The following is a 26,550-nucleotide window of genomic DNA, read 5'->3' on the forward strand; positions in this document are numbered from 1 at the left end:
ACGGGGACATAAAAGCGTTACCACCGACCTCTTTCACTGACAGTATTGGAAAATGAACAGTCGCTGTCTATTTTCTTGCCTCAATTTTTATTTTGGTTTAATTCTTTTGATACGAATTTCGGATTATACAAATTTTTTCCGCTACCCTGTACCCTGTAAGATTCGTATCATCGAGATTCTACTGTATCTTATCGCGGCGATTTTTTGCCGCGAGGTTACACGCACAGGACAGCGTCCAACATCATTATACGAGTACTCGGGACCCCGGTCTTCATCACTGTACGTGGGTCGTTTCTCCATAGAAACAATGTATATTTTGACAGTAAAATTATCAACCATCGTTTTATAGGGAATATCATTATACGAGATACCGTTATCAGAGGGTTTTACTGTGTATTAATACGAGGACCATTCAATACTGTACGTACCTCAGTATGAAACAAAGTAATCTGCGGGATGAAACGCGTTTGGACCATGACCTACTAGATTATAACGAACATGTCATAATCGGCTACCCCTATGAGGAGCCTGTCTGCACGATCTGCTAAGGGCACTACTCATCGGCCCGCGAGATCTACATCATGATTGGACAATGGAAATTTTAATTTTGAACGCGCAGAAGCAGATGTATGACTACCGTAGCAGACGACAGCAACAGCTCCTATGAAAACGCGTAGAATGATCATAATCAACTTTAGAAAGAAGCATCGCCTGTGGGACATCCACCATGTGTAAAAAAATACTAAGTTAAGGTAAGTACAAAGTATTGCAGAAATTGAGGAAGCAATAACCGGGCCAATGAGTAGCGCCACCGCTAGCTTCCAAATGCAGCGCTGGGAAGGGAGGGGTGCCTATGACATGGTTGTTATAATCTATTAGGTCGTGGTTTGGACAAGCAGCATCAGAAATTATTTTTAATGCTTTAAACTTGCATGCACAGACTCTGTTCTCATGCAAGGAAAGTGCTTACCGTAGGCCAGTAGGCCAGTCCCAATTCTAGGCCGACCCCTGGAAATCCCATGGCTGAAAAAACAAAACAAAAAAAAACCCCGATCCGCATAAAGTTATGAACAATCACGCATTTATTATCGGCACTCGGCATGTCACTCGTCGTGGTCATCATCGTCGTCGCTGTTATCGTCACTAGACCCCTTGTTGCTGTCCTCCTCCCACAGCGCACTCTCTTGGGATTCATGTAAATTAACACTTCAAAAATGATCAGCTCTGCGGGAATCTCATGCCAAGCTGCAGCTACCCAGTTAGCAAGTTGGCTTAGCGATGCACGCTTGATACGGCCGTTCAGGATCCAGCGGTGCACGTTCTTTTCATCAATGCTGAATTCTCGCTGCGCCTGGAGGTTTGATGTTTGCTCGGCAGCGAGAACAACTTTGCGTTTGAACGCCGCAGTGTAGTGGCATCGCTTCACTGGTGCCATACCGTCGCAAACACGCTGCATGTTGGAAACACAATAATTGCTGGCGGCATGCGCTGCGCGTGGGGGTGGCGGAACCGGATGGAACTAGACGGAATCGCGCTGACCACATCCTCAAATCTAAGCCGCACCCGTAGTTTCGTAACCAGAAATTTTGAAAAGAAGTATCTGCCTAGAATCGAATAAATACGGTGTATGCAAAGGAAGGTGTCCCGACTAGCAGAGGACACAGGCATCTCATCAGAAGCAGTTGGGTATTTTTTTTTTTTTTTTTGCATATTCCGGGTGCGCAGGGGTTTCGTCCCACTCCGACGGGTCTCCTTGTCTAAGCTTGATATTTCATATCCATTGCAAGCGCTTGCTTGGAAGGGCACCGCCTGCCATTCAAAGAGGGTTGACGCGGGGGTTAAGTGACGTACCTTCCCATGCCATGTGCTCAGATGCACCCTTCACACCGTTTGAGACGGGTTGAAGTGCACTTCGGAAGTGTGGGGCTTGTCCATCCAACAGCGCTTGCTGACGGAGAAAATACAGGGCAATGTGATTGGGACGATCTGAAGCGGTGGATGCATGGTGGTATTCTTTCATGAGAATTATGTTGATCGGACAGTGCAACACACACGGTGAATCGCAGCAGAATCAAGTTCCGGTCGTCTCATGGATCAAAACCAGGATTTGTTACCGAAAATAATAATTTTTTGGTTTCCCTTTATGTTAAATAAAAGCTTCACTTTTTGGTTCCGTTTTCGCTTCCAAGCTAGTTTCGGTTCATTTTCCGTTTTCCGAAGCAGTACAGTCGCTGACCAATTTTTTTGGCTTCTAACAGTCTGAATTTTGAGTAAAGGACACCACAATTCCACTTTATTTCAACAACTTTCACTGTGAACATTCAAAGTCCTTAATGAACGTGCCTCAGTCCTTCAGCGCCCAAAGTCGTTTCTCAGGTTTTCTTAAAGGACAACGAAAGTGAAATTTGCCAATTGCAAGAAAGGATCCGAACAAGGTGTAAATCTTACGTAGAATTATGGTGCCACTAGTATTTTGTGAGTACGATGTATGGATGGGCATATTTTTGACGATTACGGGCGCGCTGGGCCGCCCACCCGACATGATCGCCCGTGGAGCGCGCCCGCTGCCGCAAAGAATTGTGGGAAAATCTGAGGAGCGTGTGACGTCAAATATCCCTCCAGCTCAATGTGCGGCTGCCAGGTGAACAGGATAAACACGGTGAATTCCGAACTACGCCTCAAGATGTTCGATTCGGAGATCTCGTGAAAGTCTGAAGGCGATATATCCGATGAGGGATGGGTTCGTACCTATGTTTCTTCTTCTCTTTTTTTTTTCCCCCACAGCAGGAATCAGACGCCGAAACGCCAAGTGGAGGTAAAGATTTGTGCCTTCCGTTTCCGTGAAAATACAGAAGGGGCCGCTCCTTCTTTCAGCCTGATGTACTTCGTTGACAAGCCAAGGTTAATGAGCATCTCCGGATTTGTGTTGAACCATTCGTCAACAATGTATTTGCGCACTACTTGTGTTGTTTCGCCTGTGTCCAAGTAGGCATAGACGGATTCGCGGCACGAATAAGTTTCCTGTCTTTCGGAAACAATTGAAATATGACAGTCATCAAAAAAGTCAGACATCGCCAGAATTTGAACTACGCATCTCTCGATTGCCAGTCGAGCGCCAATGGCCGATATGGCCAATATGGCCACGGAAACAACCGCAGACTAGTAGAGCGTGTTTGTTCTGAAACATATCCTGGCCGAACGCAAGGTAAGACAGCCAGCAATGTAAGCAGTCGATGTTTGACGCTGTGTTTGTGCTGTCTGTCCATGTGTCGTTTGTCCAAGGAACACTCTGTCCTCGCGTTGCCGAAAGGAAGTTTGCAACATGCTGTAGCACAGCCAGGAAATGCTTCACAAGCATGTGCAATTTTTCTTGTCTCACAAATAAACCTCCGATCGCAAAACAACCGCGAAATGAAAGTCAGGATCTCCGACAAGAGAGACAACGTGCGTCACTTCTGTGGTCTGCTACGGCAGCACGGCGACGCTCACCAGGGGCTCAGAGTGCTCCACGGCCGAATTTTATATCGCGATTATGGCGGCATTTCAACTAATATACGTAAATCTAACTCGAATTTCGCATTGTTTTGGTACACACCGCAATATCAGGTAAACAGCTTTGCAGCTTATTTTCGCTTCCGTCGTCCTTTGAGTTGTTTCTTTCTTACTTAGGCACACAGGTTATTAACCCACAGCAGGTTTTTCACACTTAATGAATTAAGTTCATTCCAAACATTCCTCACAAAATATGCTGGTTGATATTGCACATAATTTTGTCAACATTGCTGTCTTTGTGTACCAGAGGTGAATGAACATGGTGCAGTCAGAATAAGCACTGAAATATCTTCATTACAATGACTTTCTGGGCATTGGTGTTGTTGCCCTCAGCTGTACAGGTATTCAAACATGTACCTTGGGTCTAGGTTAATAATGGAAGCGTTTGCTTGCCTTGCAGGCTTACATTCACAGTAGCAGCGGTGGACAACTGGTTGTGGAAACATATATCATTATTGTCATCAGTATCCTTTCCATTCGAAGCACTAGTACACAGTAGAAATACAATACAGTCGAACTTCGTAAAAAAGAAAATCATGGAAAACACAATTTCTTATGTTGCACAGAATATATCATTTTATCGAGTCCGACAAGATGTGGCAGCTAAGTGAGGCAGGGAATAGAACGTAAAGAGAGGTGAGAAAGCTGGTGGAGGTGGTGAGCTGGTGAGAATTAATCTTCGTAATGAAGTTATTTCTCTGTACCACGAATTTTGTTGTATAACGTTTCATTATATTGAGGTTTGGCTGTACATAGTGCACAAAAGTGTTTTGCAGGTATTTGACAGGATTTCATCTATGCCCTCCAAAAACTGTAGCAAGATGCCTACAGTAAGTCAGAATGAGAATCATTATATTAGTACATATCTTTATACTGCTAGTTGGTTTTCTGACAAAGTGTAACTGTTGTAACGAAAAGATGGCTAGCAAGCGAGCTGGTGAAGTTGATGCATACACAAAACACACAACACCAAAAGACAGACACAAACACAAAGTCAGTAACTGTTGTGCTTACTTGCTGTGGACACACTTGCTTATACTTAAAGATGCTTGGCAAACACGCTTTTATGTTACTATGGAACCCATTTGCCCAAACCTTTAGTGTTTGGCATAATGAAGCCTCCACAGTGTCGTCGCTATGTTAATAACAGCTTTAACCAACATTGAATTGTGGTTGTTGCCTTGGAGAAGGCTTCTTGGTTTCTCGCTACTGCAACATCTACTAATGAAGTATAGTAAAACCAGCATAAGGTGGTGCTGATGGTAATCACGAATTTAATCGTTATGTGAGGTATGTCGCTGTAGGGGGGTTGACCTAAGTCAGGGGCCTGTTATGAAATTTGCACAGTGTGCATTATCCCACGAGCTATCCCACACTACGAAAAATGCTGGAAAAACCAATGTTTGACATATTTGAAATAGCTTTTTAGCTTTGACTGCTTTTGGTAGTTGCTACATAGCATCACGCTCAAGTGCGTCCAGCTGCATAATGTGCTGTGTGGAGAGGCCCATAACGTTTTTCGTTTTTATTATTCCCTGTTAGCGCTGCAAAGCAACTGTGGCTATGAACGGTGTACAGATGTGGACAGATGGAGAGAGGACAGCATGAAGGAGTGGGAGATGGGGGGACATCCTGTAATCAAGCCCCTCAAAGCATCTGTTGGGACTGAGGCGACAAGTAAACGAGGAGAGAGATAGCTTTTTAATGACAAAGTGGTCAGAAGGCCAAAGCGGAACTAGCTGGCTCTCACGCTTGGTCGCGCACAGGTGGAACTGTGATGAACATTGGCAGTGCGGCTGCCACATCACACCCCCTCCCCCATGAAAAAAAAAAGCGTGAGAAGCCTGGGTGGCAGAAACAGTACAGGCAGGGGCTCCAGGATACCTTCTTGCAGGAATGGAAGGAGGTATAGGAGTTCTTCCGACGCGTGGTGGATTGTGGGAGTCTCTGGATCCAGCTCGGCTGGCAAGGTGAAAGCGGCTAGTGTCGACCACGACCTACTCTATAGAAACACGACCATGACACTCGCCGATCCCCCTATGGGTCCGCTGTCCGCGGCCCGAAGCGGGGAAAACCGGTTTCGCGCTCAACATGCTCGCTAGGGGCGCCACGTGCGCACCCCACGACACGAGCGAACGGGAGACGGCTGCTGTAATATCGGCAATGTTTATTAGCATTGGTTTGTGCGTATGTCTACGCGTTCTTCGTGTATCCTGATGCGAAAGACGTCTAATATGCACGCTTAACGCAAGTTAGTTCTACTTTATGCAAAAAATACATGAATTTTCGCACCTAGAGCCGCCTTGCTTCTGACAGTGCTTGTACAGGATATGTGGTATCCCGGGGGGCCCCATTTGACGAATATCCTTGGTAAAACATTCATCGCTTCACACTGTGCTTCAACCGATGATAATACGAAGTTGAACTGAGATGAGTGATTGTGTGTTTTGTGGCGCAAAAGCATCACGGCTATAAAGCGCCACAAACGATGTAGTAATTGATGTACGTGGCTGTATTGCCGTGCGCGATCGAGCTCCAAACTAGACTATATATAGATAGGTCGAATAGAATGTGATAGACCAGCTTCTGTGACTGATGATGACAAAGGTCGAAAGCAGTTGGAAGAAATGACTGAAAGCGATCTTCGCATGACACCAGCCATGCATATCGAAGGAGCGAGTCGTTGCTGAAGCGTTACTCCTGCAACACGATAACGTTGAAACACACACATCGCACGTCACCGGCGAACTTCCTGTGATGTCGTACCGGACTCCCCATACTCTCGAGATTTTGCAAGCTGGAACTACCACTTATTCCGAATTCAAAGAGGGACCTTAACGCCATTCATTTCACCACGAATGATGAAGTGAAGCACCAAGTGAGGTCTTGGATCAAGGAACGTACGGCCGGAATTCTTCATTGACGGGATGAGAGAACTTGTTCAATGTTGGGAGAAATGTATAGCTGTATATTTTGATTACGTCAAAACGTAACTGTACGCTCTTGTAGACAATGAAACATACTTCGATCCCTTCGCTTCGATAACTTCGATAATACGTTTGATTATACTTTGATAATACGAAGTTGAACTGAGATGAGTGATTGTGTGTTTTGTGGCGCAAAAGCATCACGGCCATAAAGCGCCACAAACGATGTAGTAATTGATATACGCGGCTGTATTGCCATGCGCGATCGTGCTCCAAAGTTTAAGCGTGGACCCGTAGTTACTTGACTTTGCGAATGAGTATGTTAGCTGTCATTTCATTGTCACTACTGGACAGCATGCAGTTTTAGTTGGTTTTAATTCAAAGTTTTACAAAGAACACAGCACACATAACTGAACAGATACTTCTTTTTATTCCATTTAATTTTGTCTGCTGACTATTTGGCAGAAATCTCACCACATCTACTTTGCTTTTTCATTACAATCACGTTGCGCATACACTCGACACCTTCAGGACCTTTCGCGGTACGAAATACTCGGGTCCGACACTCCTCGCTTCGACTTGCAGAGTGGGACGGTGCAGTACACCATCACAAACCACTCAATGGACGACTAACCAGAACTTCACACGGTAGAAACAGGCACCCAAGTCAGGAACGAAAACTACCGTATCAACACGTGGAGCGGCGTCTGCTGTGGGGGTTACTTGTGGCGCCGCGACCTTGCAGCGGCCACTAAGAGAAACATTTTCTCCGGCGCTGGAGAGAGGCGCAAGTGTCATGGTCGTGTTCTTATAGAGTAGGTCGTGGTGTCGACACACCAATGTTGCCCAGTTCTAGAGTGTCAACGGACACTGAGTTGGGGCAAGACCCTATGGACAGCCGGTACAACTCGGGGTATCGTTCTAAGACTAGGAAGGGGCCGTTGTAGTGTGGCTGCATTGCGTGTGTGACAGCGTCATGCTGCACAAAAATTGTGCATGGATGCCAGAAGATCCCGGGTGACGAACGTATGACTTTGTGGATGCCGTAAAAGCATGGTCGCACAAAGTTTTGCGAGAAATGACGACGCATCAGCCAGATCAGAAGAAGGGGCAGCATCAAAGAATTTGGATGGAAGCTGGAGTGAAGTGCTGTAAGGGCTGCACACTGGTGTAGATTTCGAGGAGCACAGTAGGCAGGGTGTCAAACCAAGGTGAGCTGTCTTGAGCACAGTAGAGAGCAGCCTTCACAGGACTGAAAACGTTGAAGTAATCCATTTACTTGCGGATGGCAAGTGTTAGTGCGTATGTGATATGTGCCTAGAAAGTGCAGGATGTCAGCAAACTGTCGTCCTTGGTCAAACGAAAATGGTAGCGGGCACTCTGAAGCGGGCTACCCAACCGTGTGGAAAGACTCTTGTAACAGTCTCTGCTGTTATGTTGATGATGGGTATTGCTTTACATTGATTGCGTGAAATGCAGCAGCATATATTTAATGGATGGCGGACACTAAACTGAGCACAAAGTGAGCAAAAACAAAGTGTCAAATGAATGTGGGTCAAGAGGCGATGACTAAGCGCAGAGTTCCTGTTCCCTTGGCGTCATACATTCGCGGAAGAGGGCAACACATTGGAGCAGTGTCGTGCCAGAGCCACTGTGTGAGTGGCTGTGCATCTGACATCCCTATACGAGCACTCAGGATGGTGAGCTTCATCATTATAACACCTGACTTCATAAGGATTTGGCTTATGGAAAAAAACTAAGGTATAACTAGTTTATATTTTGAAGATACATGCAAACACTTGTGAAAGTTTATCTGTGGCATTGGGGCTTGTTATGGAAGTACATACCCTCCACCTGAGAAATGGAAGAAAACAGCTGACAAATGAAAAAACCCGTAGATATATTATTGTGGTTTACACGTTTGTGTGCGTTGTGTATTTTATTAAATGTGCAGGGACTGTGAGAAATCCTTGACTTTACATGCATAGATGCAGCTGTTGTTTTTGGAATGATCCTCATTAATGAAGCTGCAGAATCCAAGGGGGACTCCAAAAAACGAAAAAGTGAGTGATTGACCATTTCTGTTCCATTGTCATCAATTTACTGTGAAACACTGCTACAGGTGGCCCTTGACTTTCGCGAATTTAATTATTTGCAAGTTTCTACCTCCCTCCACCCCTTTGTTTCACAAGACCAGACTTCTTTAGAGAGTCTGAGAAGACAAATTCGGGAAAGCGAAAGCAGCACCTACTGTGATCCCCTCTCAGATTGCAGAAGCTGGCAAACACAACAAGCATTTAAAGGGATGAGCAGTGCCTACCGCTGCTTTGGATCTACAGTTGCCTGCATAGCATAGTTTCAATATTTCAGACAGGTGGTGCAGAAACAGCTGTGTGCCATGTATAGGGTCAACGGTGCATTATGAGTAGGGCCTGACTTTTTAGGGTTAAACCCGTATCCGCCCGATATTTACCCCCCGAACGAAATCTGTAAAATTCCGGTTTAACCCGAATCTACCCGAAAACATCCGGGTCGCGTGGCACAATCATAAGCGTGCATTAAAATAAAGTTTGATAACATTGCTAAACATTAGTTCCATGTTAAGACAAATTTTTATTAAACAAAAAAAAAATCACCCGAATACACCCGAATTCCTGATGACAGAATATGCCGTAACGGGATTTAACCCGAATACACCCGAATTTTCGAACGAAAAATATCGCCCGATATTTACCCCCCGAATTTGGCCAAAAATAAAACCCGAAAAAGTCAGGCCCTAATTATGAGTGATGCTTTGAATGGTTTCCAAGCCTTCACTACAGCTGCTGGTAACAGGGTGGAGACAAACAGGAGGGAAAAGAGATGGACTTGCCATAATGACAGCCATTGACTGCTTTTAAAAGTGGCTTCATGTTCACAAATTTTTACTTTCAAGGAAGTCCTTCGCAAAAGTCAAGGGCCAAATGTATTATTATCGTACTACTGTTATTGCTGTTGTTACTGTAAAACATGCTAATATGATTGCAGCAATGGCAGTACATGTAATATAGCTGCTTTAAAGCTTTTTTCCCCCCTGTATCTTGCATACAGGATAGATCAGGATTTGTTTATTTGTTTATTTGCTTAGTGCTACACAAAATCAGGAACACACTTGAGATAAGGGACCGTGAGGGGAAACCCTGTTAAACGGTCCTGCAAGAAAACACGTTATCCAAATACAATTGAACATCTTATGAGGGAGAGGCATTGCAAAGGCAGCAGCCCGCACATAATGAGACAAGGAAATATACAAGATGACACACGTGAATACATACAATATGCACAAAGGGTGTAGGTTGCTACAATGAAGTAATGGACATGCAGACATGAAGAAATGGGCATGTCATTGAACTATATAAAGAGATTAATGCCGCTGTTGAAAGTGTAATCTGCAAGAGCGCTTGAAAGCGAGAAAACTAGTTGTTGACCTTAGGTTATGTGAGAGTTCATTCCACAACCTAGTTCCAAAAGGATAAAGGGAGAAATGACCGAAATTAGAGCAAAAGGCTGGGCATTGAAGAGAATGCGACACGTTCCGTAGGGAATATGGTGGAACAAAATTTTGAAAATTAAGTTGTTGTCTGTTAAAAGACCTGTAGAAAAAGTTATGCATATGAAGGGCAACTTTATAATCACGGAGATCGAAAATATTAAGTACAGACAAAAGAGAAAAAGCGAACGACACCGACTTCAGACGGCCAACAGAAAGGATAATTCGTAGCGCACGCTTCTGGGCAAAAAGTAATGGGCCCAGATTAGAGTTATTTGTGAGGCCGTAAACTTCAAGGCCGTAGTATATGGTTAAAAGTATGTTAGTTGGGACTAGGTTCCTGAGCTTGCTTAGAGCATACAATCCACTGGAGATTTTACTTTGCACATGGTTAATATGATGGTGCCAGGATAAGTTTTCCTGCAAAAAGACGCCCAGAAACCGGGTGACAGAAACACGAGAAAGGATATTCCCTCCGAAGGAAAGCTGCAAATTAGTGAAATCTGGGCTCTTGTGAGACAGTCGGAAAACCACATACGACGTTTTTTGAAAGTTAGCAACAAGTTTGTTATGTGATAGCCACAAGTTAAACTTATCAAGAACAGAGCTCGCTCTACAAAATAGTGTTGTGAGGTTTTTAGATTCTACAAAAATAGTCGTGTCATCTGCGTAAAGGAAACAAGTAGTTGAACGAAAGTCAGGGAGGTCATTTATGTAGACGAGGAATAAGAAGGGACCTAATATTGAACCCTGGGGAACACCCATAGAGAGCATTCCGAGTTCGGAACTGCAGCCAGACTGAATGACATACTGTTTCCGTTGGCTCAAAAAGCTTTCTATTAATGTTAAAGTGGTGCCTCTAATGCCATATCTATCTAGCTTCTGAAGTAAAATTTTATGGTTAATTAAATCGAAAGCCTTGGTTAGATCAACGAAAATGCCCAGAGACAATATTTTTTTCTTCTGTATTCATTCTAATTTTTTCCGTCGCATGAATTAATGCAAGCGTGGTTTATTTCTTTTTCCGGAATCCATACTGAGATGAACTTAGCAACTGGTTTGAATAAAAAAAACTCTCCAAGCATTGCAGAATTATCTTCTCCAGCACCTTACTAGCAGTTGGAAGGAAGGAAATAGGACGATAATTGGAAGTGTCACATCGATTCCCTTTTTTATAAATGGGTGACACTTTAGCTATCTTCAGTTCTTCGGGTAAAACACCATGCAGAAAAATTTTTCGTTAAACAATTCTGCTAGTGGTTGAGAAAGGTAGTTACGAAACCTTTTAAGAAATGTGGAAGATATGCCATCGTGTCCAGACGACGTTAGTGGCTTTAGACCGTCAATAATAGACATCACTTCATAACAACTTGTAGGTGTCAAAAAAAGGATGTGGGGTTACAGATAGGAAAAGGGACGTCTGCAGGTGGATCAGTCTGTGGACTAAGACGACTAGCGACGTTGCAAAAGTAATGATTAAATATGTTTGCAATATCTTTTGGACTGCTGATTTTAACTCTATCCTGCGAGAGTAGGCACGCACCAGGTGCCGCTTTCTCTGTATTCCTTGACAGGACCCTATTTATGGTACGCCAAATAGCCTTCGGATCTCCAGAGGAGCATTCCAGCCTGGACGAAACAAATTTACGCTTTGAAAGATGGAAGTCACAGAAAAGGTTAGCCAGCTGTAGGACTCGAACCGACATCTTCTGGATTTCCAGTCCAGGGCTCTACCAATTGAGCTAAGCTAACACACCTTCCCAGCGACTTCCAAGGGCGCGTCATCTGAAGGGACAATACAACCACTCTGTCTCACTCCTCCCCCTTTCACTCTTACATTTTTCTCACTCATACACACAATCATACGACGGGATCGATGCGAGCGGCAAGTGTTGAACATGAGAGAACTGATGTTCTGAGGCTGGAACAACATAGCGACTTCCAGGGAGGTGGGGTGGTGTGGGGAGGTGCGGTAATCTTGCGCAGGCATGCCACAACAAAGTGGAGGATACCAGCATGCTGCAATGTCTTTATTTTGCTACATGCTTTCCCAGCATATGTATGTAAAGATCAAATTTTAGAAACCTGGGAACTGAACTTTATGAAATAGCATCACACACCAGAAAAAGCAAGGAAAAGCAGCAATTATTACACAGATTGATATGGTAAAGTTGAGTGCATTGGGCTAATAATTATTTCAGTTGAGATGAGAACCGCTTGAAATTTTGAATATTCTTGCGTGTCGTATGTTAGTTAGGTACATACTTGGTTATAACAGTGCCTTGATATGAAGTTGGATTGCTTATACTTTGATTTGTATTTGCAGTCATGGCAATCGTTGGTCTAGTCCTGGTAGCCCTTTTCTTCAGCTTTCTACTATCAATATTCCGATCCAAGGCTCATGGTTATCCATACAGGTAACAAAGAATTTTGAAAGAGCTCTTTCCTCTTTGATGTGTTCTATCGGAGCACAACTTTCAGTGGAGTTCATCAGCATTGCAAACACATGATGTAGTTGAAGACATACTAGATAGCACTACAAGGAGATAATGTCCAATAATGAATGAGACACACAAGAGATGTCAGAAACTGTGGCCTCATCTTGCTCTGGTATGATACTAAACCTGTACTCTATAGCACGCAGTACCAATTATCTGGCAGAGCAAAGAGGGAAATTTCCTAGTGAAAAGCATTATGCGCCTTCGAATGCTTGTCGTGTCGTTTATGTTTCACCTACGGCTAGGCGATTGACATGCTTTTGTTATCCATGGTAGATATGGTAGGAAACATAGTATGCCCCTTGTGCTAAATTTTGTTAAATCTTCCAAACAAAGCAGCTTGAAACTAATGCAAAGCTTTTTAAAGCATATCACTTGATCCTGTTGTGAAATAAAATTAATACCACAAAAAAGCACTTTTTAGTTAAATCAGCACAGTGGGTTGGGCCTGTTCGTAATTTTCTGTGGAGCCATCACAAACACACAAACAAGACACATTGCTCCACCATCAGCACTTTGTTCTTTGTTCTTTTTACGTACCTGCCATGTCTCACAGATTCGCAAATTTCGTTCAGTCTCCCGATTGTACGGACGAGCCCTTCAATCTCTCGGGAAAATTGGGGCCTTTGGCTATTTTCTCTTGTTTTCCTTTAAAAGCTGCCTAAATGTATTCCTGAAGAATTAGATAGCCTGTAACACGTTTTTTGCAGAAGGCTGCGGTGACAGAATCTCAACAAACGGGTAAAGAGGTGAGCAGTGAACCACATATGGCCACGTGACACATGACCATCCATGGCTGGAGGTGACAGCAGATCGTGTGTTTCATTCTGTGCGTGTGTCTCGAGAAGATGTGCTCTCGTCCTGTCCACAGTCCAGTCACAGTAGTTTCATTTCCTCCGATGGTGCTCTACAAACAGTAGAAGAAATGCCTATACTATGTGTTTCGCGCACATGCTTAGTGCCTTTTCACGGGTTTTCTGGTTGAGCACAACCTGTCGTGGAGCGTAAACGACCACGTGCGACCGCTGTTCCAAAAGATGTTCCTAAAATGTGATAAAGCAAACCACTACAGGTACAGACAGACGAAGACCACATTCGTCATTGGTGAAATAGCTGTGTCCGCGAAAAAGTACAATGTTGGAGAGCCAATTGACGACGCATCTTCGCAATTGCGGTCGACGGAAGGAACGATAGCGTGTCGCAGCTCCACCCCATAGTGGCTACCTATGACATAGAGGAATCGAAATACAGTTGGTGGCAATGATATCTCAAGTGCACAAAATTAATGCATAGCCTGTACTCCCCCCCTCACACACACACACACACATGTCACGCTGTGGGCAATCTCCTGAGTTTTGAGTTTGTCAGGTTTGCTGGTATGGTTTTATGACTTTAATCGTTTGAATCACGTTTTAGCTGTCTACAGTTTACCTACTTCAGAAACATCACTTTACATATTCTGTAGTTCAGCATCAATTTTCAGGCTAGCATGCTAGAAGTCCCAAGGTTCGTCCTGGTGCTCTAATATACTACGAGTCCCTCAATGAATATTTATTTATTTCAGCCATACTGCTACCCCTGTAACAGGAGAGTTGGTGGGATACAAAGCAAAACAAAAATAACACGATACAGAATACTGCACTATGATTTTAGGATCTACAGAATATGAGTCAAGACAGGAAATATAAACAAGAAGAAAAAAAACAGTACTTCAGTACGGAGTACCATAGACTATGTTAGCTCACCCTTTCATAAGTATTTCGTTAGCAATTGCACAGTGATGTTACAATACAAGATAAAGAATGTAAAGAGACAATGACAGATATGCAACACCACACACTACAACAATTCAGTCAGACTGTAAGAAATATATGATGAGACTGTGAATAAGAAAAGCAGTAAAGTGTTTGTCCAAGTGACTTGAAAAGGTAGATTGTTCGAGTCCCTACTGGTTTGAGGAAAAAAGAAGCGGAAGCAATCTGTTGGAAAATTCTATTCAGATAAGGTGCCTTCAAGAATGCGACATAGACTTCTTCCAGTGAATGGCACAATATACGTACTGTGATAAGTCATTCTGAATGCAGTGCAAGAGCTTAAATCTATTTGTGTGTTCGCAGGGAACATGGTTACAGAACTGCATAGTGCTATGGACCTGTAAGAATTATATGTGAATCACAGAGCTTAGTTTTGAGTATCTTGTAGTTTTGAAATTCTACTAATGGGGCGAGGATGCCATGCAAGACTCGCATATTCCAAGACAGGAATAATTAATGTTTTGTATGCAACGCGCTTGAATTCAGGAGTCGTGTGTTTAAAGGAGCGTTTCAGCGGACACAGTTTCTTGTACGCCTTTTCTATAGTTTTTCTAAGTGTAATGTGCAGGATAGGCTCAATTGAATGTATATACACCTAAGTAAGTACCTGTGTAAGAGGTGCCCCATCCAGCATATGGTCAAATGTGAACTTTTGCCTCCTGCGGGTTACCGACATTGCGACAGTTTTCTTAACATTCACATACATTTGCCATTTTTCACACCACCTAGTTATGTTACCCAGACCACCTGTGTGGGTTAGTTTGGTCACCTTTAGATTTCACTACTGTGTAAATAAGGGTGTCATCGGCAAACAGTTTCAGACACTCCATCAGTGCATAGATGATTAACATATAGAAGGAACAATAGAACCATAGAAGAAACAACAAGAATAATGACATTACACATTTGCAAAATAAAAGATAAAGGCCCCATAGAACAGATGTGAGTGCAGTGTGCGAGATAAGAACATTTTATTGTGGAAAATCACATTATGTTGATTGTCCTTTGGTTTGGGCATTCCAAGTCAGCTATAAAAGTTGCATCACATTGTTGCCCATGTTCATGTTGGTTTTTCATGTTCTTCATTGGGTTGTTTTATACAGTTATGTCAGGCTGCCCTAAGCTACAGACTTTACGTAGCACAAGCTTGCATTCGGAATCCACTACACATGAGGATGGTGTTGGGCTAGCCGATGAACGCTCATGACTGAGCTGCAAAAGAAACACAGATACACAAGTGTTCCGTTTGTGATAGGTGCCCACTATGCGCACTACACTGCCATCCCGTTAATTCAAAAAATATCTTTATTCAAACTTGCGGATAATTTGAACTGACGCTCGTGTCCCAGCAAAGCCATGCATATTTCAATAGGGCAAAACGCCCAGTAATTTGAACGTATGAACATGTGCAGGGGTTGGCCGCACCTGGCTCTTAACTACGCGTCGGCTATCGGGCACCGACCGCGCGCTGCTAGCATGTCGCGAACACCTTTACCTATTAAATGCTTTCTGTACTTAGTGATTGCATGTAAGTTCATTTCTCATAAAAGCGATACTTATGCTGGAAGAAACAGGAGCAAGGACCATATCACCGTTACTGGTGCGCGCAAATGTGACCGGCACGGAACGATGTTACTTACTCGTTGTCAGCACGGCAGCCGATCCTAGCTTTTTTAAGGGGATCAAGAGCCTTCCTGTGGACTACGCAGCCAAGAAAAAGGCAGCAATTCGATAGTTCCTCAAATTGGGTTGGCGATTATTTGCGTTCGCTATTGGGTTGTGCTTGATGTCGCAGATGACATTTATAGAGTCTTGGCTGGAGAAACTAACGCGAGCGTGAATAAGATTATTTTCTGCTCTAAGCTGTTTTGATGTTTGCCCGTAAATAAATATTTTGGAAAGAATGAGTTTCCTATATTTCAGCCACGGCGTGACCGCGAACGTGCGTCAAGGCCTAGCAAGCCATGGCGCATCTCCAACGCAGCTTGTGTGCGATGTCCGTGCACCAATCCCCCATTTAGAGTGGCTCCCTTTAGTTTGCTTTTTTCAAACAAATCTTCGGTCCCCTTCGAGTTGGAATTAACGGGAATGCACTGTACTGATAAATGCTGAGTTAAGAGACGTGTGGCTGAAAGGATTCATCTCGGTCAAGCTTCCTTAATCGCAAGTTCAAGGTGAAGGCAGAGACTTGCATTCCTATATTATAAAATGATCTGCTCTGCATGTGCTTTGCATTGAAACCCTGGCTTGGTCTGTCTGTTGCACTGTTATCAGACTACATGTATGGATCGCACAGAGTCAGTCTCTAGAGAATCCTCTTTCCTCGTTTCCCCAAACATCCCCTTCCCATTTCATGCTGTGGCCATTTATTCTTTGTTTTTGTACTCCATACCAAATCTGACCTTGGTCGTTCTGTCCTTTCCAGCTTCCTGTTCAAATGAAGGAGGGACAGTTTGGGCAGCGCTGGACATAGTCTGTGTCATTCGGGATAGGTTCACACACCCTTATCCAAGTCCACCACCATCGATCTTGTTTTGTGTACATAGGGCATTGCAACTCGTGTTTTCTCGTAATAAAGCCACAAGCGTATTCTTCATGCTTTTGATATGATTCTACGGCACAGGCTATGGTTCCTTGCTGGCTCAACCCAGGGATTTGCACAGGATTTTCATCTTGAGGTGAATTGAGGTGGGGTGTGACACCCTTATCAGTTGACTGCTGTCATGCATATTCATATAAAATAGATCCATATCAGAATGTTTTTTTTTGTAAGTATGTGCGAGGGGGTTATTGGGGACGGGGGAAGTTCTTTGCTCAGCTGACAAGCTCCAACAACGGTGCAGGGATGAGTTTCTTTGTTCTATCTGATTATTTTATTTTATTTTTTGTTCTCTTCTATCCTGGGATTCTGTTTGTCATGTAGGAACAGAGGTTTGGCATTCCAGTGCCGAAATTGGCTGACTTTATTTTTTAGGTGCTGAAAGACGTGAACTTTGTTTCATATTTATTTATTTATTTCAGAATACCTCAAAGGTCCCTTGGGGACATTACATGGGGGAGTGGGTTACAATAAGAAACAGCATCACGAGTATATGTAAACCACATTTAGTACAGAAAAATAGTGAAAATACAATGCCACGGTAATGTGAGATAATATGATATACAACAAAGTTTATGCATGAAGAAACAACAACATCATAAGCTACAATGAAAAATGGATCATACGTTATAGTATGTTAAGAGGTACTGTACGCAAGCAAAACACGTAGAAAGGTAACCGAATAATAACTATGAGAATAGAACAGAGATGGCATTACGAAATTCTTGAGTTTGTGTTATTGTAGCGATGTTGCTCGGAAGGTCATTCCATTCTAGGACGGTGCGACAAAAGAATGATTTTGAAAAAACATTAGAATGACATAAAAAGCGGTCGACTTTATTTGGGTGATCAAGGCGGGGGAATATGGCAGTGGATTGGCGAATCGGACACTGTTGTGAGGGAATCTTATGCAAGAATTTATGAAAGAGAGATAGACGTGAGATAAGACTGCGCTGTTCTAACGACGACAGGTTAAGTTCGCGTTTGAAAGCAGTGACTGATGTATTAGGAGAAAAATCGTTACAGATGAATCGTGCTGCTCTATTTTGAATGGATTCTATGTTACATATTAAGTACCTCTGCTGAGGATCCCATATTGATGATGCATATTCTAGTTTAGGACGAACTAATGTTAGGTACGTGAGTCGTTTTAAGTTAGGTGGGGCCGATTTAAGATTAAATCGGATGAAGGCTAGGGTGTGGTTAGCATTTGAGATTATTCTATCAATGTGGTTATTCCATGTCAAATCCGCTGAAAGATTTACGCCGAGGTACTTGTAAGTACTAGAGGGCGTTATGGGGGTGTTGTTAAGGGTATACTGGAAGTGATGCGAGGTTTTACGGCGTTGGAAATTTATAAGTGAGCATTTGCTTAGGTCTTTGCTGATAAAAATAGTGCTACACACTTCGCCAAGTATGAAATACCATTCCTTTGCTAAACTTTATGGTGAATCGTTGTAGCCTTTTGTAATCTCGCAAGTGAACAACAACAATGTGCAAGAACCTTGTACAGAAGCAAAACAACCCATACTTTTTGAAACGGTTCTTGTTCCTACAAATCTGCGTGCACTTTCAAATTGCGATGCCCAAGCGTGTAGTTTTCTAGTGCAGCTTACTGGCACTTTTCTGCCGATATAGTGCTGAAATTCAACAAACTAGGAATTTTGTTCAGAGCCTCAAGTTTCAATACGAATTACGAGAACACGTAATATTTTTATGCTTTATAGGGGTGTGTTTCCCTTCAGGGCACAAATACGGGGTATACAGAACATCTATGTAGCGTTCAAGTCGGGAGATGTGACAGGGTAGGATTAGTATCACGCTGTGCTTGGACCAGCATTATGCTTAATTGTTGATTATACATACTTTAGCACGGAATTCTGACATTTTTGCTGCTGAAAACTAGGATCCCTGCTCACGTTATAATGGGCATCACGTCGCGAGAGCCACGCCACTGCATTTTTGACCACCAAGAGGGACATACCACACTGGACGTTCTGGACATACTACTCGAGCTGAATGAACTAACACTCTCAAAAGCTCTAGTGCTGCTACGTGTAAAGTTCGGAATAGACTGCAGGTTCGTGAAATTGAAGTAGAATTCTGAGGAAACTGGTTGGAAGGTTGAGAGAGAGATGCCTGCCTTTCAGTAAGCAGACCATCTGCTTGCATGCATGTACACATTTGCTGTTCGAATCTTGCTTAAAAGTAACGTAGCTTAATCAGCCAGAGCTGGAGCAGAGCCCCACCCTAGCAGCGCTGACAAAGAATACACGGAAAGAGTGTCTGATGTTCGGAATGCACAGTGCCTTCCTTTGAGGTTGTCAAAAGGTGAGCCCGAGTTTTGTGATTTTGAGTAGAAATTCGGTGTCTCTAGTGGTTGAGGGTACAATAGGGTGTGTGGATAAACTCTCATTACCTGCACACGTTGAGCTGACCTATTGCCAGGCTTGTGCACGGTACTCACAAGAAGTATTTAAAGGGACTATCGCGTCCGCCCCGGTCGATTCCGAAACTGTAGTGCCGTTTTATTCCGCGTTCATCACTGATAATAACGCCGAAAGCCCGACGCGAATTGGCGGTGTTGTTCCTGTGAAGTTTGATATAAAACTTGGCAAGAGCAGACGACGCATTCCGGGATTCCCTCTCTGGAAACATCACACTGACGAGGCCAATCACTGCACGCCCTTTGACGCGGAGGTGACCAATCATGGAGCGGCTAGAGGGACCTCGGTAGCCTTGGCGACCGACCGACAGGCGGGCGGTCAAGCCGGAATGCTAGGGGACGGCGTCTTCTCTGTGATCGGCTCGCGGAATGTTGTTTCTGGTTAGCGTTGAACGTGTTCGTACAGCCAGGAGCGTAACACCGTGTTTCACGCAACGTGGTTACGTCAGGTCTCACACTGGTAAGCGGAAGTCAGCCCCCCGTATTTACCAAGGGCTTTTCACTTAGTATATTGCGATGCGAACGCCAACCAGACGACCTCGGAGACAATCGCCTGCGCTGCGCTCCCATTCGTGTGTCTTGCTTACGTCATCATCGTGTTGACTGCAGATGGAATGCGAACCTTTAAAGGAGCTCTGAAAGCCATCTCAAAAATTTTCCGTTCCGAACGCGTTGTGGAAACAGGTAACTTAACTTGACGATTAACACGAAAATTTTCTATGTGCGCGATGTTTTTCGTAGAAAAAAAGACACTTGAACATCGCCGCGCGTGTTCCCACTCGACTCGCTCCTCCGGGTCAAACGAGGAGGAGAAAGAAAAAAACGTCATTGGTGACGTAATAAAAGTTGAAAGCGGCGACCGCGCTTCTATCCGGGTCAGTGCTGACTGGTTTTCTTTTCTTTCTTTCCGTTTTCTTTCACCCTGCTTTCTCTCTGTCAAGGGACGAATAAGGGAGGACCTCGATATTCATGTTCTGGAAACAAGGAAAAGGGGAAATGCTGCTTCGTAAGAGGTCATGCCGCGATTAAGAACATAACATCACTATTTAACCACTCAAATTCAGGAATTTTCTATATGTGTTCAAGTCGCCTTAGCGAACGAAAGACACATTTAGAAGCCATTTGGCTTAGCAGGGCGGCATGTTGGTTGGTTAGTTGTGTGCTTGCAATATTATGGGTGGGTTAGTCACAGTTTGCCGTTGGCAGTTTTCCGCGCGCAACATGTGCATTTTATAGTCAGCTAAAATTTACGCTAGTCACGTGTTGTTTCAGTGCACGCTGATATGTCGTCGGACGCAAACTTAACCGGCGTTGTCGGTCACTATATGGTGGATAAAACTGATGCACTATATGGTGACAAAACAAATGGCGCCGAGCACGGATGAACTCAAACTTGCGTGTCTGCGTCGTCCACATTTGTAGTCTGCATCGGCCAATTCTCGTATAGCTCGATGGTTGGTAAGTTGACCATAAATTGTGGTGGTCTTATGACACTGCTTGGCTATATTGGTGTGTAACTCAGGCAATGAATGTTCAACTCCTGATGCCACAATGTGCTGGCGACGGCATACTGCGATAGATTTCACTGGATTGTATCTGACAACGTATGGGCAAGAACACTCCTCCAGCTGAATAAGGAATTAACTGAATGGCTAACAAAGTTGCTAGTCAAAGTGACGGGCACTAGTGATCATAGCGAATTAGTGATATAGCGTATATTGATATAATGACATAGCGGACGGAATTAGTGGTCATAGCCATGCAGCGATCATTTCGAGGCGTGAAGTGAAGCAGCGCTTAGTGCCGCACTGTGTTTATACGTGTTGCCACCAACAACACAACAAGAAACAGTCACCACGATAACGAACAGCATACAAAACACAGACACGGACAGAACAGCGTTCAACTGGCACCTGAAGTTTATTTTCATAATCCACCTACTCCGGAAGGTCGCTTTAGGGGAAGCAAGGTCAAGCGGGGAGAGGTTGACCGATTTTTGGTTGACTTCGCTCGGGGAGTTCAATGAGGAGGCCTCTACAATCTCACGGTGTAACCTTGAACAGTGTCTGTAGACCAGACTTCGTTTACTGTATCTGATAAACCAAAGAAAAAGCAAAAGAAACTTCTTCCACCGTTGCAGCGGGGTTCCGAGTAGAAAACAGACGACGTTCTTCGAAACCAATCAGGGGCTCCACCTTCCTGACGTCAAAATGACGCAAGCGGCTCGACGGCTCGTTCCGGGTATTGCCACCGTTGCGCACGGTCGCGATTTTCAAAATCGAATTCTGCGATATTGATGCACCTGTTGATAGTATTACTTCGCATGGTGCATTTTAATATGCTTATTAACCACTTGGTTCAAAAAAATGCTAGTGATTAAAGTCCTTTCCTAGCTCCTTTAAATCTCGTTTATTTAATATGTAATCTGTTTTCGGAAAAGAAATTTAGCCAAATTGACTATAAAGCGGTGACTAATATTACCCTATCGGTATCACACATGCGTTCCCGGATGCGATAGTCCCTTTAAGTTACTGAGTACCGGGTAAAAAAGCAACTGAGTAGGGTACTAAATACCCAGTCTTCAAACTATTGCATACTCTAAAAAGTAACGAGATACTTTGCCACTGCAGTTGGAATTCGCTGTCAACGAAATACGCAAGGGTGAAGACGTTACACCCAATACTGAACAGACACTGTACAGATGCGATGCTCTGCAAAAACGCCAGCATTTACTGTCGCGTTTCTCCTTATCGTTGCTTTAACCTCAAAAGGAGTGAGTAATATTTTACACTTACTCTCGTTACGTCTTCAGCATCGCGTCTTCTATTCACATCTATCCTTTCTGTACGGTCGTTTTAGTGCAGGAAACGTTACACTGGCTGGAGCGTGCATGTCATGCGGCTACTTCAATCCAATGTACGTTGTGTTTCATTGGTCCTTCCGTTCTCTCTTCGTTCGTTTTTTAGGCTGAATCTACACAGGCACACTATGCTGCACAACCAGCAGAATTCGCCAATGCAAGGACAAACTTCATCGCATAGCACGCAGCAAATCAGCCGTCATCCCTAATGACATCTTTCGTTTTTCCTGATTTGTTGAAAATGGTAGGCGTAAACCTTTTTGTGACACTTATGCAGTTATGTTGGTTGTCACAAAAAGATGCATGCCCCGCGCTTTCCCCAAATGAACAGATAAAGGCAATCTATGCAGTGGCTCGCCTACAGCGTGCAATGTGGTGAAGTTCTCTTTAAAATGAGCACGCTCTGTTCGCTCTGTCCATCTTGCTCCGGAGCCTCTTAAGATGAAGCGAAGTGCTTCAGGAGGAGAGCCACTGATATTTCGAACAGAGACTGTTGTTCTTCTGGGCACTATCCTCATCACTGGCATGATATTTATAGGGTTAAGGACAACATCTTAAAGGTTTACGCAGCTTCATGCGAATTGTGGGTCGACAGCATCGGGGAAGAAAAGATCCATTCAATTTTTTTACGCCCGAGGTCAATGAGCCGTGTTGTTAGAGTGTGGGGGGGATTACATGAATGAAGGCATCTTTGCACCAGACCAGTTACAAAAATGCGAACTTCACAATGAAATGAACGAATAACGGGACAAAACGGGACAACAGACAGGCGAACATTCCGAAAGATAAAGAGGTTAATAGACGTGGGGAAATTTTCAAAGCATACTTTTTAAACATACATATTTATTTATTCATCCATTTATTCATTTTAATATAATTTCAATAAAGAAAGTAGTGACCCTGCAAAGCATAACAGTGAAGATAGCCGATGAAGGGGATAGAATAGTAGGAGGAAAAGGGGTCTAGGCTTATTTTATTTGTGAAGTGTTTCTAGGGTGCCTTGTGATTTGTTAATACCGAACGGGTGAAGGGCGTAGAACTTGTATATGAGAACACTCCCTATCATATGTCTGTTGCATGTGGATCTGAACCCGTGGTTTCTAGAATACATTATTCAATGTTGTCAAAATCGTGACCAGGAACGTTAAAAGTGTTTGGTGACTACTTTGGGTAGCTTGTTGGAGGTGTCGGTTCTGTGGCCGGTAAGGCAGTTGTTCACTTGTAGTTTGTCTCATCTCACGCTCACAAGACATCTCACGTACGCTCACTATCCAGCGACGAACTACAAAAGACTAACATTGTGCCACACGCTCAATTTTGTTAATGAATGCGAAATCCTCAAGGACATATCAGACTTTGCGAGACGACTACGCCTTAGAGAATTCTTCGCTGTCACAACAGAATAAAATAACGACGACCTCCGACTATCGTCAACTTGGACACCAAATCACGTCCGAGATTCCGCACTAGACCTGAACCCAGAGGGAACAATGCTCTCCTATGGATTTCCCGCGGAAATCCTGAGGTGGAGATCCGGATGTCCACAGGATATGACCATTTTGGGGAATTGACGTGTACAGGATGTCCTGTGGAGGTCCGCGTGGCGGCAGTTTTGGTATCCTGTGGAAGTCCTGCTATGATCCTCAGAGGTCATAGCAGGGACATGTATGGGACTGTTACAGCACATGCGCCCACATCTATTTTAGCAAGATTATCAGCCTTAACAGAGACGTATTCAAAATGCATAGTGTTTTTTATTGCAATTTATTGTAACAGCATGTAACATATGTATCTCAAGCGAATGATACTTGTTTGTTTTTCAGAAGTCAGTGTACGCTTTATAGTAGGATAATTAGCGTCTTTCTGCCATTTTTTAACATCTGCCACCGTCGCCGGTCGCTTCATTTTCTGTTGCTCCGCTTTATTTCCCATCATGCAAAATGAGCGCAGTGTTTCAAAAAAGCAAAAACAACAACAACAAGTGATTGGGCCACTCAGCAAAAAAGCTTTGGAAATGAAGTGGCATTCGTGTTGCCAACTGTAGGCATTCACTGAAGTGACATTCAGCTTCTACACATTCGAGAGCACTGTTCGCCTGTGACTGTGAGGCGAAATGAAGGGTGAGATGTCTAAGTTCCGTTCGATTGCGTACACAAACAACATTGAAATGAGGAATTGCTCTGCGTAGTAAGTGTCCATGGAGATAACGTCTGTGTTTCTTACTCATTCGGTTTGAGAAAGTGAGTTGGTCCATGAAAAGTCGAATTTGTGCAGTGCTACACCGTCCCGCGTTCCTCTCTCTTGCAATACATGATCCATACAGCATCCCATCACACAGCTGATTCGGACTATCCGTGAAACAGCCGCGACAGGACCTCCTGCGGATATACGGCTACAGATATCCCTCCATAAATATCTGAGGGAAGTCCCACGGAGGTTCATTTCCGGACATAAACATTTGGATCTATTTCGGGCGTCCGTGGGAGATGGTGTTCTGTCTAAGGTACGCAACGAAATCCTTGGCGGTATTACCCAAACCTCGCGTAGTCACAACCTCACTAAAACACCGCGCGACATCAAAACCCTAGTCGACAGGGATGATTAAGCCCACAAATAAGGGTGGGAGTATCGTCGTCTGGCCCACAGATAAGTACATTTTTGGAGCTCATATGCAACTCAGCAATACGCACACTACCTCAAACTGGATCACGACCCAACAAAGGAGTACAGCTCTTATAGCCCACGTCACTAAACAAGGCTCGAAGCTTATTTAGTGACTCTAACCCCCATACCATACAGGACCTCCACCAACAAAGCCTCATCACACGTCATGACCTCAAATATATACCATACCCCATCAAACACCGGCTCAGGTCGTTTCTATTTACTTCCCAAAATTCACAAGGTACACGCCAACGAGCTCTATACGGCTGATATCGCCGGCAGGCCTATTCTCCAACAACACAAGATTGTCCTATGGATATCCGATATACGTCACAAGTTGGATGTTGGGATATCCTGGGGTTAACGAATTTCGTTCGATATATGTACGCTCACAGGTCCAAGTGAGAGAAAGAAGTCCTCTCTGACGTCCGACAGGACATCTAGCCCAACAACACACGGCTGTCCTAGGAATATTCGATGTACGTCTGAAGCTGCATGTTTGGATATCCTGGAGATACCGAGTTTCGCCCAATATATGTACCCACACATGTTAAAGTGAGAGAAAGGAGGAGTCCTCTGAGACGTCCGAAAGATATCGATAGGGACGTTAAGCGGACGAGGGAGGGACATTTTTTGGACATTTCTTTCAGGTAATGCCCCTAATAAAGCAGGCATAATTACTCTTAATTTTAAAGCACACATGCTATATTACTAATGTGAATAATTTAATGAATCCAACGACATTGTTGGACTGCATTAAATTTATGGATAACATAGTAAATGCTACCAGTGATGGCCAGCAGTTAACTACATGTAGTTAAACTACCTGATTGTAGTTAAAAAGTAGTTATCAGCTACTTGCAGAAATGTAGTGGCAACTATTTCGAGTAGTTAACTACAGAGGTTACTGCACAGTAAATCATTTTACACATTTGTTCGCTCAAAACAGGTGAATTCTTATAAAAACGCCCTTTTATATCCCGCAAACTGCAGCAAATGGTATAAGAAGAGCATTACTAAAGGTGCAATATATGCGTCTGCAGGCCTCCTGTTGTATATGTTTTAACCCACCTGTCCGCGTCTCTTGCTGCACTTTCACTCAAGTCTGCACACATAAAGCCGGCACATAGAGGGCATAAAACAGAGTGAGCACTATATCAGCTGTTACTTACACATACATACCGTACATGTTTATATTCTAACCATATATTGTACGTATATACAGGGTGTCTCAGTTAAATCCCCGAGCTAAATAATTCGCGAACGGGTGCACCAATCGAAGAACTTTCTTCGATACCACCTACAGGCTGCGTGCTGTGTGAATGAGTGGGAGGCGCTCATTATTTAAATAAAAATTCAAATGAGTTTCTTGAAAAGCATAACTTCTTAGGCAGGGCGCCGTCGGCATTAAAATGGGTGCTACCCCTTGTGGGACCTTCAGTGGACACCCTTTAGAGAAAAATTTGCCACCGAAGCCGGTCATTTGTTTCAGTAATTTATTGGTTTCGGTTTACCTATTTTTGTCGCGGCTTTTAGCGGTGAAGCCCAAAAGGACGCTCTTCTACTCCCTTATCCACCATTGAATTACGTGTTCTTGAGCTTACTTCGCAACGGGGAGTGCTGAAGAAAAAGTAACAGCGTCAGACAGACTACGCCAGTCC

The 26,550-nt window shown here is 43.8% G+C and overlaps 1 protein-coding gene across 3 annotated transcripts in view; it reads left to right on the forward strand.

The window, feature by feature from the left end:
• The window catches only part of LOC135394422 (tumor suppressor candidate 3-like), a 118,822-nt gene that overhangs the window by 30,775 nt on the left and 61,497 nt on the right, over positions 1-26,550 (forward strand). Inside the window, exons 8-11 of one of the 3 annotated variants that reach the window (XM_064625155.1) lie at positions 3,953-4,016; positions 8,468-8,542; positions 12,335-12,425; positions 16,746-16,911. In XM_064625155.1, coding sequence (XP_064481225.1) covers positions 3,953-4,016; positions 8,468-8,542; positions 12,335-12,425; positions 16,746-16,761 — 246 coding nt within the window. In that variant the 3' untranslated portion in view covers positions 16,762-16,911. Of the gene's footprint in view, positions 1-3,952; positions 4,017-8,467; positions 8,543-12,334; positions 12,426-13,216; positions 13,245-16,745; positions 16,912-26,550 lie in introns of those variants that run through there. The other 2 variants (XM_064625156.1, XM_064625157.1) reach the window with 2 other exon arrangements.

Source organism: Ornithodoros turicata, chromosome 5, assembly GCF_037126465.1.
Source record: "Ornithodoros turicata isolate Travis chromosome 5, ASM3712646v1, whole genome shotgun sequence".
NCBI lineage: Eukaryota > Metazoa > Arthropoda > Arachnida > Ixodida > Argasidae > Ornithodoros > Ornithodoros turicata.